Source organism: Dryas octopetala, chromosome 7 (genome assembly GCF_963921425.1).
Source record: "Dryas octopetala chromosome 7, drDryOcto1.1, whole genome shotgun sequence".
In the NCBI taxonomy this organism is placed as follows: Eukaryota; Viridiplantae; Streptophyta; class Magnoliopsida; order Rosales; family Rosaceae; genus Dryas; species Dryas octopetala.
The window spans coordinates 11,615,161-11,635,393 of NC_141372.1; the positions used below are offsets into that span (position 1 = coordinate 11,615,161).

General features: G+C 36.8%; 3 protein-coding genes across 4 annotated transcripts; 1 reads left to right on the forward strand and 2 right to left on the reverse strand.

Annotated features, from left to right (window-relative positions):
- Positions 1–562: 562 nt before the first annotated feature.
- On the forward strand, positions 563–6,550 carry LOC147279702 (SNARE associated Golgi protein family). Of its 2 annotated transcripts, none has more exons than XM_086250497.1 (5): positions 563–732; positions 4,027–4,304; positions 5,218–5,454; positions 5,566–5,783; positions 5,901–6,550. In XM_086250497.1, the coding sequence occupies exons 2-5, from the start codon at positions 4,056–4,058 to the stop codon at positions 6,154–6,156; spliced, it is 960 nt and encodes a 319-aa protein (XP_086106623.1). In that variant the 5' UTR covers positions 563–732; positions 4,027–4,055; the 3' UTR covers positions 6,157–6,550. The 2 variants fall into 2 exon arrangements, with proteins under 2 accessions (XP_086106623.1, XP_086106621.1); XM_086250495.1 differs by having other exon boundaries at positions 598–732; positions 4,014–4,304.
- A 1,848-nt stretch (positions 6,551–8,398) lies between these two features.
- MLO13 (Seven transmembrane MLO family protein) lies at positions 8,399–13,940 on the reverse strand. The gene is made up of 14 exons (XM_086249760.1): positions 13,776–13,940; positions 12,773–12,830; positions 12,280–12,497; positions 11,721–11,837; positions 11,477–11,537; positions 11,280–11,383; positions 10,185–10,259; positions 9,939–10,027; positions 9,788–9,837; positions 9,643–9,683; positions 9,224–9,475; positions 9,042–9,109; positions 8,830–8,890; positions 8,399–8,719 (listed from the first exon to the last, which is right to left on the reverse strand). Exons 1-14 carry the CDS (start codon positions 13,893–13,895, stop codon positions 8,492–8,494), a joined length of 1,542 nt encoding a protein of 513 aa, XP_086105886.1. The 5' UTR covers positions 13,896–13,940; the 3' UTR covers positions 8,399–8,491.
- Positions 13,941–14,622: 682 nt separating this feature from the next.
- GH9A1 (glycosyl hydrolase 9A1) lies at positions 14,623–18,146 on the reverse strand. Its single transcript, XM_086250056.1, has 6 exons — positions 17,612–18,146; positions 17,217–17,524; positions 16,259–16,717; positions 15,844–15,979; positions 15,544–15,716; positions 14,623–15,400 (listed from the first exon to the last, which is right to left on the reverse strand). The coding sequence occupies exons 1-6, from the start codon at positions 17,991–17,993 to the stop codon at positions 14,999–15,001; spliced, it is 1,860 nt and encodes a 619-aa protein (XP_086106182.1). The 5' UTR covers positions 17,994–18,146; the 3' UTR covers positions 14,623–14,998.
- Positions 18,147–20,233: the final 2,087 nt, after the last annotated feature.

Consider the following 20,233-nt stretch of genomic DNA (forward strand, 5'->3'; position numbering starts at 1 on the left):
AGAGTGCCAATAGAGCCTCCGAGAAAATTCATATCATGAAATAATAACCAAACTACCTTTCCACCCACATACAACTTCCTCGCTGACTTGTTTCTACAAATTTACCCCCATAATGCAATTCAAATGTAAAGTTTTCGTCACCAAAGCAAAGAACACAGACAGCGAGGAAGTCAATCTGCGAACATGATAAGCTTTGCATGATTATACTTATTGATTCCACTGATTTCTCTAGGTTGGTTGTCAGGCTTGCTTATTTCACATAACATATTAAGTTTTTGACAGGCCACATCTAAGTGCCATCCAACAATATATTGAGCAAACCTTAAGATCACACCTTTAATCTGTAATGGTTTAATCAGTAATCGTACAAACTCAATTAAAGCACCATGACTTTTTAAATTGATATGGAATGAAAAATTGATGTAGAGTAAATTGCAATTTCATTAAAGTCATGTTGGGTTGGCGGCCCACGGTCCACGGTCCCCGGTCCACGATCCGCGTACGCATAACAATTAATATTTTATATATAAAAAATACAAAATAAAGAAAGAAGAAGGGAAAATATCACATATTCGATTTCTTCTCAGGTGGTGGTGGTTGAAAGGCACAATTTCGAAACAACCCAAGAACCAACCAACCATCCCGCGGCCACTGCCAGCAGCAGCCAGCTCCGGTGGCCCAACTCAATCAAACTCCTCCGCTCTCAGCTCCACTACAAAGAAACAATCATCGGTAAGCTCACCAAATTCTGTTTATTTTTTTCTGTTTGTTAATTGCAGTAATACATATACAGGTTTCGTTTATGCTGTAAAGTGACAATTACAAACCCTAGCTGAATTTCCGGACAAGCATCGATTTTTCTTTCTAACTTTTCTGTCCATCTCTTACTTGGGTTATCGTTGTTGTTTCTTGGGTTGCCTCTTGATTTTTCAAATATGTGAGCTCGGCTCTGTTTTTTGCAATTTTCATTGCGAGTCAACTGAATGTATGCAGTACGCTTTATTGGGTTTTCTTAGTAAATAAGAAAACTCTTGATTTTTCCAAGTATGGGGGTCACAGCGTATTTGTGCTATGCCCTCCAAGTTAGCACTTAGTAGCATATAAAGATAATAAGGTAGAAGAGAGCGCCTCAGGCTGTTTTCTGTAAGTGGGTTCTTCTCCTTCTCACTTCCTCAGCATAATAAATGCTGCAATAGCATAATAATTAAAGTACCTACAAAATAAAAAATACTGCATTAGTATAATAATTAAAACGTAAATAAATAAATAAATCCTAAATTATAATTCTAGTGATAAAAGCTAATAATGTAAACTTAATTTCTTCACTTGCACAGTTGCACAGTTGCTATGTAAACTTAATTTCTTCACTTGCACAGTTGCACCTATGTCATTATGTAAACTTGTCTTCAAGTTTTGTTGTGCTGAAGTATAGGAATTGAAACATCACAACAAGATCACTAATTCTTTCTTTTGAGCTGCACAATTAAATTGACGAGGAATCATGAAATCAGTGAGTGGGAAAAATTCTGTGACAAGAATGTAATTATCAAAATTAGGCCCACTACATAACAGGAGTGGTTTAATACTAGCTAAAAAAGATCTAGGAGTGAAAGCAAATATATCCCACGTCTTACTTGCATGGGATCGGCCTCCTCCAGACTGGGGAAAACAAAATATTGATGGCCATAATAAGGTTGCTGATGGGCATATTGGAGCAGGTGGCCTTCTTCCAGATTCTAATGGAGAGTGACCTGCAGGATTTTCAGAAAATCTCGGAAAAGGACAGTTACTGGAGGCGAAGCTTTGAGAGCTTTTCTTTGGTCTAAATATTGCCTGGGAAAGAGGTTTTAGAGTTGTCCTTGTTAAATTGATTCTGCCCGTCTTGTTAACTTAGTCCAAAACAACTCAGAGAGTTGCCAACTCCTGGAAAGCATTATCTTGAGCTGCAGTCCGATGTTGGTCCGTGATTGGAGGTGCAAAATCTCAGGTGTATTGGGAGAAGAATTTTTCTGCTGGATGCTTTGCTAGTTTGGGTCTTAGCTAGGACCTGTTCTTTGAGTTTTTGGGCCAGGCTTCTCCTTGTTTGAGGCCCTTTTTATTAGATGATGTTACAGGGGTGAGGCCCAGGGCTGTTTTATAGTTTCTTTTTTTGTTGGGCCTGTGGCTCTTTTCACCAAAAAAGTATTCAAGTTTTTCCTTGGTTATTTCTTCCCACTTGATAAGCTTCTTTTCCTTTCTGGTTTTGAATATCTTTCTTCTCTTGCTCCTGTACAACTTCTTATTCCCTGTTGTCACAACAACAATGCCTTTTAGTTTGCTCAAAACTTCTTGTCTTTCAAGGTGGGGTTTAATGGGAGGAGAGGATCTTTCTTCCTCAGGTGCTGGTTAGTTTTTCTTCTTTGGAAGCAATTACAAATGCCTCTTAAGTCTAAGCTCGATGTTAGAAAATCTCTTGTCCATAGAAGATAATATTCTTTGATATCCTTAAGTGTAGGGCTGGAGGACTTTTCACCTCTTTGAAATCCTTAGATGCAGTTGCATATTTCTTTTCTGTTCTAAATGCAGATCAAGATTTGCTGAATTCCTTGACGTTTTAGAGTTCTAAATGTCTAGTTGACAATAACCATCATAAGTACAATGTTCTTGCAGCATAATTATGAGTGAATCAGCACTTTGGTATGAGTGATACTGAATGAGGGCCTGGACAGAGACAGTCTTTTCCACAAATTCACAAAGGGAAAACTCTTGATGTAGCACTTCATTGTAATAGGATATAGGTTGTGATAGATTTGAAAAAAAATCTAAAGGGGCTCTATAGTTACTCAAAACTCAATTTTGAAGATCTCTGTAGCAAATTTTTTTTCCTTTTGTTTTATTTTATTTTTTGTGTTAAAGCTAGTTTGTAATTAAATTTGGTCATGGATTTGAGCTTAACAAGGTTGAATCATGTGTATGGGGAAGAATAAGGTGATTTCATCAAGTCTCCAGAAATTCTGGGTTATTTCGGCGAATTAGGAAATTTCAGCTAATGTTGAGTAATTGCATTTTGCAATTCAAGACCATTTCAGGTAAGTTTCAGTTGAGTCAGACTCATATTGGAGTTATCACTTGGCATTTGACAACAAAAATGTTGGGGTTGTGTAAATAAGCCATTTTTTGAGTTCAGTGATACATTTGGTTGATTGAACAAGACATGGAGGACTGCAGATGTCAACCAGTGGTGAGGCTGAGCCTGGTGGCGTGTGTTGTGGTTCAAAAAAAATTTTCGAGTTCAATAATGTCTTTAAAAATCAGAGATGATGAATGGAAGAGACGATTGCTTGTGTTCCAAGGTGCCAACTCCAAGATTGCTAGCATGTGGTGTTGTGTGCATTGGATGCTCAATTGCTCATGCATTGGTATTGTCTGTGGCCCATGGGCTACAGATGCGATGGAGTGAATTTGTCACAGGGGCTTCACACACAAACGGTGGTTGTGTGGTTGTTGCACATGGTCAACATGCTCACAAGGACAACGGTGATTGACATTGAAGTTTGCTGTTATACCAATTGATATAGGACAAAGTGAAATTCTATGGAATGAGAGAGGGAGGGAACAGAAGTTCAAACAGATAGAGAAGGAGAAAAGAGAGAGGCAAAGTAGCTCAAGTCTGTATTCTTATTATATGACAAGAACTCTAAATCCACATTATAATGTCTCAACTTGATAAAATACAAGATAATTCAACCGTTTTTGTTAAATTCCTAAACTATAATTCTAATCGTTAAAAAGTAAATAAGATAAGTAAAAAGTTTCCTTCTTGAATATGTTGTTACTGGAGTTCTCATAGAGTATTACGTGAACTAGCTTGTAATATAGTCATGCAAGGGCCTACTTAGAACGGCCCCCCCCCCCCCCCCCCCCCCCAAAAAAAATTGCTGATCCTTTTCATATAGATTATGATGATTATCTAAAGTAGGAAAAATTTATTTGTGAATCTTACCATTATTGATAATGCTTTTAATAATTTTCAGCTGAATTTGATAGCCTTCTGCTGCTGGGGTCTTTCATTAAAGATGGCAAACTCTTCTGAAGAGTTAGGGAAGCATGCAAACTCAGTGCATCATGTGAGAGAAGACAGCGAATATGTTAGGCTGGTTATATCCAACGAAACAAGGACAATAGAAGCTGATATCTTGCAGCCTCAATCAGAAGCAAGGGTTAAATCTTTCTTTTGGTGGATTAGAGCCTTTGCTTGGTGCCTTGTTATCATTATATTGCTTCTCATTTTCTTAAAATGGGGGATGCCATTTCTTTTTAAAAAGGTGCTTCCTTTTAACTCTTCTTTCCTTGGTTGTTCTGTAGAACATGTTGTCAGCAATTGTCCTGTTTGTTAGTTTATAATCTTTTCTGTTGCGCTGATTCACTTGAGACTGAAAAATTATGAAACCTCTACGGGAAGCAAAATCTGTCTGTTGCTAGGCAACTAATGTGTTTTCCTTGTGCCAAGTTCAACATGTTGCTTTAAAAATGATATCCTTGCTGATCAGCATGGAAATCTCTTATAATTCAAGTTGATAAACTTTAAGGGTGAGTAGACAAAAGCTGATACTCTTACTTGGAGTGATCAGTGATAACTGGCAAATTTGTTGGGACAAGTCATAAGCTGATACTCTTACATGGAGTGATATTATGGTTATCCTTGGATGAACCTTCTTTCAACAAATGTTAAAAAAAATTAAATGAAATAATGCTTGGAAATTGAGAATTGGTGATGTTGCTATGTGTGAATTACTTTATGACTACGATTTTAGGACACTTAATACAAATTTTTCCATTACAGACACCTTTGAACTCAGCACTGATGTTCACCTGTGTCCAATACTTCTTGGAATGCTTAGAAACAAGTCACCTTTATTTTCTTAAAAAAGAGTGGAAAGTTATGTAGATCTTATGCATTTTTGTCAAGAAACTTATACATGGTTAATATGTTAGTTATTATCTTGATACTGCTCATTATTTTCTATGGCAAGGAAATATATACAGTTGATATGCATAAACATGTGTTAAATATTGAAATTTCGGAGATACAGACGCAGATATGTATGTGTTTGTGTGTATATGTATACAAACAAAACTTCAGATTACTTCATAAATATAGCAACTATTGTTATGTGGCTACTCAAAATCTCTTTCCGTTTTTTTTTTAACACCTGAAGCTTTTCAATGTATCTGTAGGTTCTCTTGCCATTAATGAAATGGGAAGCGACTGCCTTTGGCCGTCCAGTTCTTGCCCTTGTTCTTGTTGCTTCTCTGGCTTTGTTCCCTGTGTTTTTAATTCCTTCTGGCCCTTCCATGTGGTTGGCGGGAATGATATTTGGTTATGGCTTTGGGTTTGTTATAATCATGGTTGGAACAACTATTGGGATGGTCCTGCCATATTTTATTGGTCTGGTTTTCCGTGACCGCATCCATGTAAGATTTTCATTTTCTTGAAACTGATGTTGGCTTATTGAAGAGAGTTTTTCTTCTTAAGATAAAGTTTCCATTTCTATGTCCCTGATATGTCTTTGCTTATTTGTCCAGCAATGGTTAAAGAGATGGCCCCAGAAGGCTGCAATGGTTAGACTTGCTGGGGAAGGGAGTTGGTTCCATCAATTCCAAGTGGTTGCTCTCTTTAGGGTTTCACCATTTCCGTACACAATTTTCAACTATGCAATCGTGGTTACCAGTATGAGATTTTGGCCCTACTTATGGGGATCAATTGCTGGAATGGTGCCAGAAGCTTTCATTTACATCTACAGGTCAGTTTCTGGCTGCCTATATCATATTTCAGCTAACAATGTTTGGCTATTGCTAGTCAAATGTTGTTCTTTTTTTGAATTATTTTTTCAACAATTTCTGCTGTATTTTTTGTGCAGTGGTCGCTTAATAAGGACATTTGCAGATGTACAGTATGGAAACTATCACTTGACTACTGTGGCGATCGTATACAACACTATATCCTTAATTGTTGCAATCATAACCACAGTTGCTTTTACTGTTTATGCAAAAAATGCTTTAAATGAGCTTAACAGGGAAGAAACCAGTGGAGTAGAAGCATCTGTCTCAGCCCATGGCAGTTTAGAGATGGAGAAGCTTCCACTTGAAAAACCTAAGCATTTGGGTATATCGTAGCAAAAAATTATTGTACATGATGGTAACACCACGTGTCATGCATATGGGGTGCTATGAATCTACTTAAATTTCAATAGTGTACAATTACTAAGGGTAAAGGTTTAGGGTTTAGATATTAATAATTGTAGACTGGAGTGGATATGTAACATGTTAGCAATGTCACGTGGTGTTACTGTCACATAGAATAATTCCTCGTAGCCTCCTGGACATTAGGGAAATATGGGAGCAGATAATTCAATTTATTAGTGATCTTTTATATCAGTTCCTTTTCCCCCCCTTTTGGGGGAGGAGGGGAGTGGTTTTTGTAACTATGTAAAGTGTGCAAACAAAAGGAAAAAAAATAAGAGAAGAAAATATTGATAACATCGTGTATAAAATCTAGAAAACTTTGGGATATCAATGCGCACACTTCGTTATTTTGTGGTTGTTACGTATTCATTTAGCTAGTTTTATTTCTGCATATGCAACATCATACTCTCCTGGACCTCAGTTTGTCATTAGTATAAAAAACTAGTCCATTTTTTTTAAGGAGTGTATTTTAAAAGGAAAATTGGCCCAAGGAAATCAAGTTCTTTTAACTCAAGAACATGTCTAACATCTCCCAATGTTCGTACAACACCATCGAACATTTTGATCTTTATGTGCTCATTTCAATGACTTTGTATCTTGCATCTTACCCGTCAGAACTGTACCAACATCGCAGGATTGATATGTATTTAAAAGTCCTTGTTTGGATGCATATGGTACCAACATCCTAGGTCTAGAATTTGTAAGTCTAACTGGGTTTGCCAACCGTTGAGATTGGAGCATCTTTGTTCCCTCACTATCATATAATTGGAAACTATTAAGGCAGTTGATTGTGATAAAATAAATAGACAAACATACTATTTTCAATAAACACTTGCTTCATGAAATGAATTCCTATGCATTTTCTACGGGAAGAGAATGCATAATTTTCATTCATATGTTTGGTAATGTTGAGAGAGTAACCAGGAAATATCTTTTTATTTCATTTCCCATTGAGGTTTGTACAAGAATAACAAACAAAAATAGTTTAATTTTTCAATTATATTCCTACTTATTATATATATATTAAATAAACAGAATGCCAACAATTCCTTAAGTATAGAATTGGTATTTGTAATTATTCTTATTAAAATGGTCACGCCATTAATACTTCCATGGGAAGGGAAAACCAAACTCAACCTATCACGATGGTTCATTGCCCCCCTTTTGGGGCATCACTATCCCATGAACTAGGAATTGTTTTCCCATTCTTGCACTTACCAAACATCCCAAGTTTTCAATCCACAAACCAAACATACCCTTAAACGATAATGATGGTAACCAAATGGTTAAAAGGTTTTTGATTTGACTGATTTTTTCTTTAAGGGTGATAAAATTAAATGGTTTAGATGATTAAAATTAAAGTGCCCTCTACAATGTCCATTTATTAACTTTCAGATTCACTATGTATTTCAACTACAAGAGGTAAAGTGCTTCAATCAATGACCATTTTATTTTTTCATTTTATGAATTCATTCTTGATATGGTTACTTATTTTAGGGTGTAGAATCGTGTTTTGGATTGCTAGTTGACCAATGGAGAAAAATAAAACAATATTTACACTAACGATAGATAACAGCTGCATCCAGACAAAACTATATATAAACACAGAGAGAGAGAGAGAGAGAGAGTTGCCATTGAGGATTCCTTATAAAAGGTTACTCGAGAAACACATTATGGGGTCTACTCTACATTGTAGTTTAATGATATGAATCATTTATTTTTTAAGCAAATTAAATATATACATACAAAAAGTTTCTTAAGTTGTCGCCAAGACCCTTTTAAGTTTTGAATGCGTAACTGATCAATCTGTGAGTATGTGCGGATCAATCAACACAACAAAATTTTGAGCTTTTCACTAATTCAAGTGATTTTTTGCATGGATGATCACCTAAGGGGGACCCTAAATAATAGACGGTTTCAATAATTTAAAATGCATCACGAGGTTGTCCCAGCAGAGAAGATGTGCTTGGTTTTCTTAAAATGAGAACATCGTCGAAGCTGCGGTGAAGTATTTTGATAAACTTGGTTTTGAGATAAGATGGGAAGCAGCATTGGTTAATAAAGGAGTAAATTAAGCATGTGTTGCATCCAAGAGGGTGGGAGTATGTAGAAATCAATGAATTTGAAAATGAATGAAATATTTTATATGTATTTACATATATTACTTGTACACATGACATCATGAAATTAATAAGACCGAATCGATTATCAGTGATGAACAAATTAGTTGAAAGAATGCATGAAAAAGGTGGGTGGAGCTCACAAGTCAAGGGACCACAGTTGTATTAATTATAGTTGTTTGAATGGCAACCATTTCTTGTTCTGAAATTTCAACAGCTGGGGATAATTCGGTATTCATGATCATTCTGTGAATCTGATGTGACCCCTGTGATCCATCGCTTTCTGTATTTCTACTCCTTGTGTCTCCTGCCCACATATTCAGAAGTTGTTGTACCGATTCATCAAACATTCCTTCCTTGAACATGGTACCCATCTTCAGTTATCATCCCATGCATGACAGCAAACATTAATCAATTAATTGTTTTTCTGAATAGAATACGTACCAAACGCCCCCTAAAAACTCACTCCTAGCTAAGTCCTTACCTGGGTGACGATAACATACAAAGGTAGGGTGCTGTAACTGCAAAGCACTTGAACAATCACACTGCAGAGTGCATATATATCATATAACATGAGCAAGCTAGCAATACTTCAAGTTAGCTTAATTTTTCTTTGTTCATTTCTCAAATTGATCTTAGTTTTCTTATATGGATTAGGATTAGGATTAGTTAATATTAGGATTATTAATTATGTACCCCATAATAAGTCTTGGGATGATGAAGCCCAACTTTTCCATGATGCATGAACCAAATCCATACGTACTCTGCAAATCAGCAAATGCAAAGCAGTGAATCTGATTAATTATCTGAAATCATGAAGATGTATAATTTAGTTAGTTACCATATATATATGCGAACACGTACACGTACGTACGTACCCAAATCCAGAAGAAGAATGCAATCTCAAATGAGTTCTGAAACAAAATGAAGTGGATCAGAATGAGAACTATGCGAGGGTTGCTAAACCAGAAGTGTTCATCTGAAGGCTTCACTCTTGCAGAATCAGCAGCAGTAGCTGCAGCTTCATGATCATGATCATGATCATGATCCGCTTCCGTTGTCACTTGTGTAACATCCTGAGCCAAACGGCTGATTATGTGTTCCAGCTTCGCGCCAACAAGCAGCAGAAGCTGTCATTCCACCCATCATGCACAAACTCAAACAATATTAGGCTAATCAAACATAGTCATAATTAACTTAATTCTACTGACCAATCAAAATTAATATTAACTAATGATTAACTTCCAGTTGGTAATTGAAATGAAATGGAATATATGGACCTAAATAAGGCACTCACAATCAGCGGCAAAAAAGATAACCAGAAATATGTATGCCATCCTGCATTTTATAATTTACACGTGAAAATTCATAATTTCAATTTAATTATGATGTAAGAGTAAGTATATATGCATATAGGAGCTCAAATTGATTTAGGAAATTACCTTCCACATTCAGCAACAAAAACAGCACAACAAAGAGCCACAGGTACCAGCTATATAGGTGTGGTTGAAGATATGTGTATTAGTTGACAATCATAAAATTCAATTTAATCTTGATATATAGCTCAAAACAACAATTGGCTTCCTAATTTACCTTATCCCAACAATTTTCTTGAAATCAACTTCAAGTGTCCTCATCATGTATTTGTGAAAGTCAAAGTTAAGATTTCTAGGGCAGTGCTCCTGAAACGAAACTGATCAGAATAAGTCCCATGCATACATTTTGTAGTAATAGCATGGGAGATCGAAAAACCTTAACCTTGATAAAGAAAACACAGAAATTGCAGACAAAATATGTGAACAGCATTCGTAGAAACGATTATAGGATACGAAAAGAAACCTTGATAAACCCTTGTCGCAATGCAATGTAGTCCGACTTAGTGACAGAGCCATGAAATTGCTTGAAGAATGCTATCTACCAAGAGACATTAGGAAAATTAATATTACAACTTGTCACGATGAACGATCCCATACAATCTATATAGAATTACTAGAATCGCCCAATTGTATGATCTAAGGCCGATCAAAATGTTAAATGTCAGCAATTTGATTACAAATTCTCTCTATACCAGTCAAAGGACTCATGGCTCTGATATCAACTTACCAAATTTTCTCAAAGGTTATTTAGCTGTTAGAGGAATGGTCCAACGATATTGTATACAAGTCTAATACACATCAACATAGTAATAAAGAGGATAGAACAAATCAAGGAACCCTTCTAATCTTTTCTTTAATTTGTTATACACTTAGAATGTTCCTTATTATAAGAGGTAATGTTTCCCCCACTAGTTGTCATCTGGAACTGTTGTTGCCAAAACTCAAAGGGTTACTACCAGAACAATCCACACTTGTAGCTAGGTCATTGATCATAGTGCATATATAACTGTATATTCACCCATGTGACCTATGGCAGAAACAATTTGAACTTTGGCAATAATTAGCATTCACTATCCAGTGTTTCACCAACTTCATGTTCCCTCTATTTATTTTGCATTTATCTGCCTTTCAATATTGTATTTATTTACTCGTTGCCTGTTAATGGCTATATTTTTATTGGGGAGGGGGCAGAATGCACAGTGAAGGCAAGGTACAAAAGTAACTTTCTATAAATTCTTATTTTGTAAGGATTAATAGGTAATGAGATGAACCTTGCTGTTAAAATGTTAATGTTAACTAGCTAGTTTCATCTTTTCCCTTAGTCCGGAATTACGTTCATAACATTTTTATAATATTTCTGATCATCTAATTACTAGAATTTTCATCTAATTGGTAGGAATGTCATTATAGTTTGCACTTGGAATATTTGTTTTATATTGCGAATCAATCAGGAAAGGAGTGATTCATGAACATTGGATACGACTCTAATTAAGCAAGAAGGAATGTTAAAAATTTACAGAGTTTACAATCTGCAAGAAAAGGGAGCTACCAAACTCACCAGCCAACCTATAATAGCTGCTCTTCTCCAATATCCATCTGCACGTTCTTTGAAGAATTTTCGATGATGATGATAAACATGAGCACCTTCGCCCCTAGTTGGATCTGCGGAGAAGAATATATTCATTTACACAATTGAAACGGATGAAAGCACTTCAAACAGCTAAATTAGACTTAGGAAATTCAAGTTCCTATTACCATTCCCTAATTTTGCAATGTCCTGCTTGATGGAATCCTCCCAGTGCTTCCATTGGAGTATCTACATATATATGGTAAACCATTTACGTTACAACCAACAGTGTAGAGTATCAAATTATATCCACTGCAACACTATATATATAAACCCTAAACATAAAGAGCTGGAAAATGACACCATGTTGTGTCAAACATATTTAGATAATCATCCAAATAGTAAAAGTATTGTGAAAGATATATGCCTTACCCTCGCCCTTCCAAGAACCATAGTTGTGACACAGAAAATCACATGAACAATTGCCAATACAAAGATGAAGATGTGTAGCTGATGCAGTGCTTCCAATGATAACAACGGAACCTTACCCTAAGGAAAAAGAAAAAGGACTAGTATTGTTATTAATGTTTCTAATAACAATTGTAACCTTGTCATGATTGGAAGGTATTCATATCTACACAATTGGAAGCTTACAATGATACAATGGCACCTTATAATGATAACAATGCCAAAACTAGATACATGCCTGTACAAATATAACCTTTTTTTTTTTAAGTCATGTACTACAAATGTACTCTGTAATTATTACATTAAGTATCTAAATTAACCTAATGACCCCCATTGTATGGCAGCACCAATAGATCAGGTATTTTTGCAGTGGATGGATTGCAGCCTGAGATTTCAATCTCCTGTAACTTGTTTTGTCAAGTTTAAATGTGCCAGGATTTTGAATGTACACACACACCAAATCCATTTTACAAAGTATTGTAAGTGGTGGTGAGATGTTTAATGTACTAACAATATATAGTACCTTGCGCTGACAATGATCTGAATTTGCACCTTCAGATAAAAGCCGTCGACGATTGCTTATAGCTTGATTAAGAGAGTAATGTTCATGATTGTTGTTCTCAGAAGTTTTCCTCTTGCATGGAAGCATGTGAGATGCGATATTAGAGGGGATGCACATGTGGCTTATGGAACCTTGAAATACAGTTAGTAGAAGGGAAATGAACCCTAAAAGCATCAATTCTGTTTCAAACATAGGAAACACAATGATTAGGCTTAATAAAGTATACATATTTAGGGCACCAATTTAATCATGCAAAAGCAGCAAGATACAAGATTAAATGAAATACCAGAGCAGCTTATAATACCTTATGACTGCTTACAAATTCCTGATGTGAATTATGTAGAAGACAAATGACATACAACGCAAATACATGATGGCTTCATAGAGAAAAAACAACAGAGAGAGAGAGAGAGAGAGAGAGAGAGAGAGAGAGAGAGAGAGAGAGAGAATTAACCTTCCTTTAGTTTCTGCAGGGCTTCAAATAGTGCATCTTGATCCTTATGCTTCAAGTACTGGATTTCCAAGACAGCAAAACATGAAAACAAACAGCTACTACTTGAGAGTCTTGCATTGTGCCCAAACAACCCTTTATATAATTATTCTATAAAATAAAGTTCAATTTTCCCTTAAACAGAGCTAAGAATGCTATGACTAACCGCCCAAAAATTCTATTTGAAGCCTGAAAATTTCTCATTTTTCAAGAACTTTGGATAATCAATGCTAAACTGTACATGTGCACAGTTACAATCTAGAGCTGTGAGAAATGTTCAAAACTTTTGTTGAGCTCCAAGACTTATTTCCTAAATTTTTCTGGCAAAATCGTGATTTCGAGATTAATTGGTTTCTCTCCATTGGAATATCTTGAAAATGGTTCTCTCAACTAAGTAAACTTTCTCACAAGTTAATTTGACAGTTACTGATTGAATAAGTTCCCACCCTCTATATATGCATTGCATTTATTACCTATCAATGTATTCCTGCTTATTTACATATGTTAATAATCACCACTTACCTTAAAATAATTCTACACATTGAATAAAGAGCAGTGGTGATGACTGAAGAAGATCAAGAACTAGCTTCTACTGATATTCTATATTTTGTTATTATTTGTTATTGAGGAAATGACTACTGAAGTTTATTTTTCTCCAAGTACCAAAGAGGCCAGTCCACCACTTTGGATGACGGAAGTTTTATTTGATTTATCATAGTTTTGTTACTTCTTTTGGCATATCCCAAGGACCCAGTACTTATGTGCTTTATCCTCATCCAAGCTGCCAATACCTATGGAAGTTTAAATTGTCCAGCTGTTGCTGACTTTGAAGAATTTTTGTGTCCTTGAAGCCAAAAATTTATGAAGAAAAAGAGGGAACAAGGCTAGGATTTTTGGGACTATGATATGAAATGAGTTTTAGAGCGATTGCAACTATGATATTAGACAGGGCACAATGTTTTGATACCTTTCCAAGCTTATGAAGAGCACGCTCGGCGCAAAGAGATAGCAGAACAATGACAAAGCAAACAACTGCAACTATCCATGTTGAGGTATACTCTAGAGAGCCGTTGAATTCTTCAGCCATGTCTTCACACCAAAATGAGCAATATGATCAGTCCTCAAAACAAAATATTGCTTTGAGCATGTTTAAGTTGGGACGCAATAAATTAATGTCGTCATTAACTGATTGTGAGCTTGGAATATGTATAAGATGTAATGATTTTGGGGGCAGAGAATACCATATTCCAAAGCAAAGGAAAAAGAAGAGAATAAAGTAAACAAAAGGGAAAACCCAAATTAGATTGAAGCCGTGCATTTCAAGTAACGTACAGAATTTAGAGTGAATGTGGACAGTTGCAATTCATTCCATAACCTGGTTATAAAGCTACTACGCCTAGAAAGCCCACATGCAGAAAGAGCCATCAAAAGCCATATTAAACTTGGAATTCACTGTTAATGGCCACACACACACACACACAAAATTGAAATTCACTGTTCACCAAATTTCTGCAGCTACCAGAAAAGTAAAGAACTCAGCCTTGCAGTCAGGGGATACCATTGCTTATATCTGTGGCTTTTGAGTTACCTCTCTTGAAAGAAAAAGTGTGTAGAGCAAGCTCTGTTGCCAAATCAAACACAGAGAAGTGCACACACCACCTCTAGAGTGGGTTTTCTAATTGTTTTTCTTTTATTTTTTGGGTCTTGGTAAGAGGCTTCTTTGTTGTTAGTAGTATGACACAAGCAAGCAAAGACCCAATTAGGAGCAGCAAGAAACCAATTACACCTCATTAGAGAGAAGGGGAAAAAAAACATTCTAGAACCAGCAAGGAAAACTATATGACATCTAAACTTGAAATTATTGGGGAACCAATTTCAAACTGTTTACTTCCCAAGTTTCAAAGAATACATGATTCATTCATACATATATACTGTATATATCACAAAATCAAATCAAAAAGTGACATTTATCAAATCGTGGAGCTAGTCTGAGCACCCGATTTGTCCCCAGCCCAATAATCCCCTTAAAGTCTGTCCATTACTTTCTTCATACAACCATCTCTTGATCTTCATGTTACTCAGTTACTGTTCATGGTCAAGGATATTTAAGCATCAAAGTCTACCACTGCAGCAAAATCATCTAAGCCAAGTCACACAACATACTAAAACAACAGGGACCACTTTGGCATCTCATGGTTTCCAGGGTGCTGGAGGCGGTGGCGGAGTTGGAAACATTGGGGGAACTGCAGAGAAGATGGTATTTTTGTCAATCCCAACACTTTTTTCTCCCGAAAGAGCAACAAGTGCTGCTACTAAACCTGCATTTCCTGCGATAGTCGGTTCCGTGTAATTGTAATTAGAACGAACGTCACGGAAACCATCATGTTTGTCAGGGCCAGCAACCATGGCACCTTCAATCGTATTTGGGTTTGCTTTTGATGTGTCCCTCCATTTCCATCCCCCTTTACAATTGTATTTGACCTTGTTCTTAGGAATAGATGCACCTCTGTGGTGTACATGTTTTGGGTAATGATTACCAAAACCCACGACATAGCTCATTTTCCGAGGATTTTTGCCAAGGATGTAATCAATCTGCCAAAGCAGTGGAAGAACACATTATTGGCATCATATCTTAACACAAGTCTCTTTTACATGTGCAGGAGCATGAGCCCCATAAGCAGGCAGCTTATCAATAAAAATTAATAAAGAAAGAAGGAAAACCGAGTATTGCATACCTGGGTTTTAGAAAATTCACGCAAGACATCAGTAGAATAGAAGTTTGGTCCACAATACCACCCAGGTGTATCGGCAGCATCAAGATAATCACTGTACAGGGTAGCTAAGAAGGCTGCATTGACTACATATTGAAGAGGCTGCGGCCTTCCGTGATTCAACTGGATCAAGCCCCCTGCAACAGCACTAAGATGTTAGACAGGAGTCTCATACATACATGAATCCACTTGTTGGAGACGGAGTTGTCAACTAAGGCCGGGTACCCAAACAAATGTTAATGAAGTAGGAAACAAGTCTCATACCTTTGGTTCTGTTGAAGGATGTGAAAATTGGCAGGTATGAGCACATGATTATACTAGTCTGGTTGTGAAATGTCCTCAAAATTTCTTCATATGGATACCCAGGGCTCAAGAATAACCTCAAACGGCTCAGAAGCACCTAGTCAAAAGAATATCAAGATCATGATGGCATTGAAAGACACCAAGTAACTAAATTGTGGGAGCCATAACCCAAATGTAATCCAACATTAGATATAGAAGAACAAAAGAAAAGGGTCAGATAGTTAGAAATTACTACGGATTAAACCAGATTAATGAAGATAGAACGAATTCAAGACAGTGCTATAGTAATATCCTAACATATGGCCTATAGAAATAGTAGAATCTTTCAGCCATGATATCAAAACATGAACACCAGAGGCTGTGTTAGCATATATACCTGAGCACCAGCAAGCTTGTTGTCCCAGCTCAATACTCCATAATCAGGGCCGCCCCAGAAGGCACCGGCATGTTTGGCAAGACCAGGGGTTGTTGCAAGCTGAAGATAAGAGTTATTTCCGGTAGCATAGTACAACCAAGCTCCACCCCACACGAATTCATCCCAGTAACTGGTGGAATTATAGAAGTTTGCTGCTTCTGTACCACGGCTGTATCTGCCTCTCTGTTCCCTAGAAAACCTGAAGAGTGTTTTGGCACCATGGACGAGTTTCTGTGAGTAGGCCTTGTTGTCCTTGAAAACAATGGATGCCGAAGCCAGAGCTGCAGCCATTTCCGCAGAAAGATCAGAGCCACTGTGGCATTCGGTCACAGGACGTGAGTAATCAATATCCTCAGGACGCATCCAGCAATAATGATCGTTCGGAGTAGTACTTCCTTTAGAAGTATCCCCTGTCCCAACCTGTCAAAATTAATACGAAATTAGCAAATTAGAAAGAAAAAGCCAATGAGAGGAATTGATGGGTAAATTACGAAAGGAAAATACAGAGTGCTGCTCATCTAAGTGACAAATTTGAGCACTACTGAGCACGTATTACACTCAACTGTTGGAATCAATACAATGACTCAATGGGTGATTAATTCCAGCACTTATGAATTCAATCCAAGTGTAATTATCGATAATTATACATCGTCCTCACAAGATTGCAAAAATTTGTCCTCATTTGAGCAACTTTGTGAACTTTGGGAAAACACAAATTAGAATTAAAAATTAGAAAAGGGAGGAGAGTATTGGAATTGGATGGTCTGGAGACAATGCCCTTAGATATTGAAAGGTCCACCTTTCCACTACTAGCTTATAGATTTTCCATTTCTATTACCAAAAACGGACTCTTGATCGGTACTTTAAGGAAAATACAAATTAAAAACAGTGGAACCGAATGGATTGGATTGGAGTTTACCTGGGAAACAACTTTGTCGATGGAATCAGCAGTGTGGTTGAAGGTCTTGAGAAAGTAATCGGATCCCCATTTGATGAGGTCTTTGACATGTGCGAGCTCCCCAGCAGCTTCGTATTTGGCGCTGTACTCGATGACACTCCAGCTGAGCATGGTCATTGCAAAGGACTGAGGAAAGTTGAACTTGATGGCATCTCCAGCATCGTAATACCCACCTACCAGATCTTTGAAAGTCGTTGACGGATCGTTCCCATCCTTCAAACACGAGTTCCCCCTCCAAGACACGTTGTTATGCTTCGGAAGCCTCCCCGCTGTTACATTAGATCAAACCATGAATCGAATACACGAGACCTTCATTTTTTCAGTTCGACAATTAAACCCAAAAAGAAAAAACTTACATTTCTGGGCGTTGAAGAACATTAGAGCTTTGTGGAGAGCGAGGGTGTAGTTGTCCGGCGGAGGGTGGGCTTTGTGGTGGCGGGGAACAGTCTTGACGATGAGGACGATGATTCCGGCGAGGAAGGCGGAGACGAGGAGCGTGCCGACCGTCCAGATGAAGATCTTGCGGCTGACGATTATGCATCCAAGATCAACGTACTTCTTCTTCTTCTGCTCGCCGGAGGGGCCCAGCAGCCAGCTCTGCTGGGTCTCGTCGAGAGGGCGCGACCCGGACAGCGCCGCCCGGTCCAGGTCCTGCAGGTTCCTGCTGCGGTCGTCGTCGGTGGCGGAGTCCGCCGTGTTTATCTCCAGTGGGCCCCCCCATGGATCCCGACCGTACATTGTGGTGGTATGAGCTCCACCGACAGTCGGATCTCAATTGCTTTAATTTGAGAAAAAGTGAGTAGTTGGTGCTTGGAAATGGAAATGGAGAAATGTGGACTTGGTTGGGGGATTATGAGGAGGAGGACTCAACTTGGACTCTGATGTGCCTGTTGCTATTAAATATTCTCATATACTCATCCAAATAATTGGAGGGTGAGTGACGGTGGCAATCTTCTTTTCACAATCACAGACAAATTACAGTTGTATTCTAATATTTGTATTGGATATTAATCAGCATTTGGCTTGGGATACTTTTTCTTTCTCTTTTTAATTAAATAAAATATATAATTCATTTGGTTGATGACTGTGACCACTCCGCCACCGACAACGACACTCTGTCTAATTTTTGTATGAATCACTGAATTGTGATTCACACTCACACTGTCACACACGCGCATATTAATGCCTTGCTTTGCACTTCACATCTACTGCTACCAAGTCTACCATGTAGTCATGTACAGCCCGGTTACTGGAGCATCCACCCAACCCAACTAACGTCAGATTATTTTTTTGGTCCAACTAAAAGTCTAAAACTAACGTTAGATCAAATTCCCTTTTCTACGCGTCCACATTGGCTATTGGGTAAGCCATCTGCCTCTTCTCATTTAAAATTTTTTAAAAAAAAACCTAAAAGGAAAAGAATCATTGTATTTTGAACCGATTCCAAAATTTTCTAGTTTTTGCAATGAAATAGATAAGTTTAGGCAAATGACAATTTTGGTCATGTAGTTTGTTGGGCTTTCATTTTTGTTCATGTAGTTTCACTTTTGGAAATAATATTTTTGTACTTATCTATTAAGTTTGATATTTTTATTTTGAGAAAATTACAGATTTAGTTCACTTATTTTATATTTAGTTCAATTTTGGTCTACTAATTGTTCTATTTATTCAATAAAAGTCTAGATTTGTTTTCTCAAATTTAGCTTGTCTTTTACCCTATCAAATCTCACTCAAACTCAACAAATATATACTTGTTTAAAAGCTATGCATCTCTTCTGTACAACCATATAAAGATCATTCAAATTAGAGTTCTAAAACTCAAGATAATTGACCCCAAAGTAGGGTACCCAAAACTGCCAATTTTTCAAATTTCACCCAATCTCAATTCTCTTATATTCTAATAATCTAAATTAGTTCATATGACTAAGAAATGATGAAATATAACTTGTACTTCAATTATAATTGAAGAAAACATAACCCAAATGATTTAAAGTTACAAATCTGGACCTTTATTGAACAAGTGAAACAATTAGTAAACCAAAACATAACTTAAAAAAAATAGTATACCAAAATTAAATTAGGTATAAAATAAATAGACCAAATCTGTAATTTCTTCTTTTATTATTATTTTTTATTTGGGAGAGGGAGAATTAAACTTAGATGCATAAGACAATTTTATGGTCCTTCTAATTGAGTTACCCAAAAGTTGGTAGTTGCAATTTGAGTACAATTATCAGGTTTCATTTACTTTTTGTTTATTTTGATTAATTTCATATAATTTTGATCACTTCAAAGTATTCACTTTTTAATGTATAATGGCATAATCTCGACCAACAAGCGGAAGTGGCTGATAAGTCAGCCCATTTTTTAATAAATCGAGCATTTAGGGTCTTTTTTATCATTATTATTATTCAAACTGTTGAACAGTTTTAGTACAACGCAGTGAAATGGTTGAACAAGTACCACATTTAGGATCCTATTCCTTTTGTAGCTTAGTATTTATATTATTTTCTGAGGTTAGGGTTTGTGATGACCCCATATGGATGAGTTTCACGTGTAGGGCCCTTTTTGATCTCTTTTTTAATCTCATCCTAACTTTATACTATTGTCAACTTTATGCATGCCACCTCTTGTCCTTTCCCAGCTAGAATAGTAACATGGCAATGTCACTTTTTAGAGCTTGTTCCCTTTAGTGACGTTATGAGATTTCCGTTCTCGGCTTGTTTACTTCGGCCCACTTTGTTGAGTAACTAGCTATGGCCGAATAGTTTGCTTTGGGGCGGGAAGGTATATTCTCGGCCGAGAAGTTAGGACTCTCTATTGACTGTTTTTTACTTGTCTTATAGCCTCTTTCCACATTGCAAAGCCAGGGTAGTGACACGTGGTAATTTTAAGGTTTAGCCTTAACAATTATATCTATCTCAAATAATCTCCCGTTTTTCAAAGATTGAATAGATTAATTAGTCATGTTATCTATT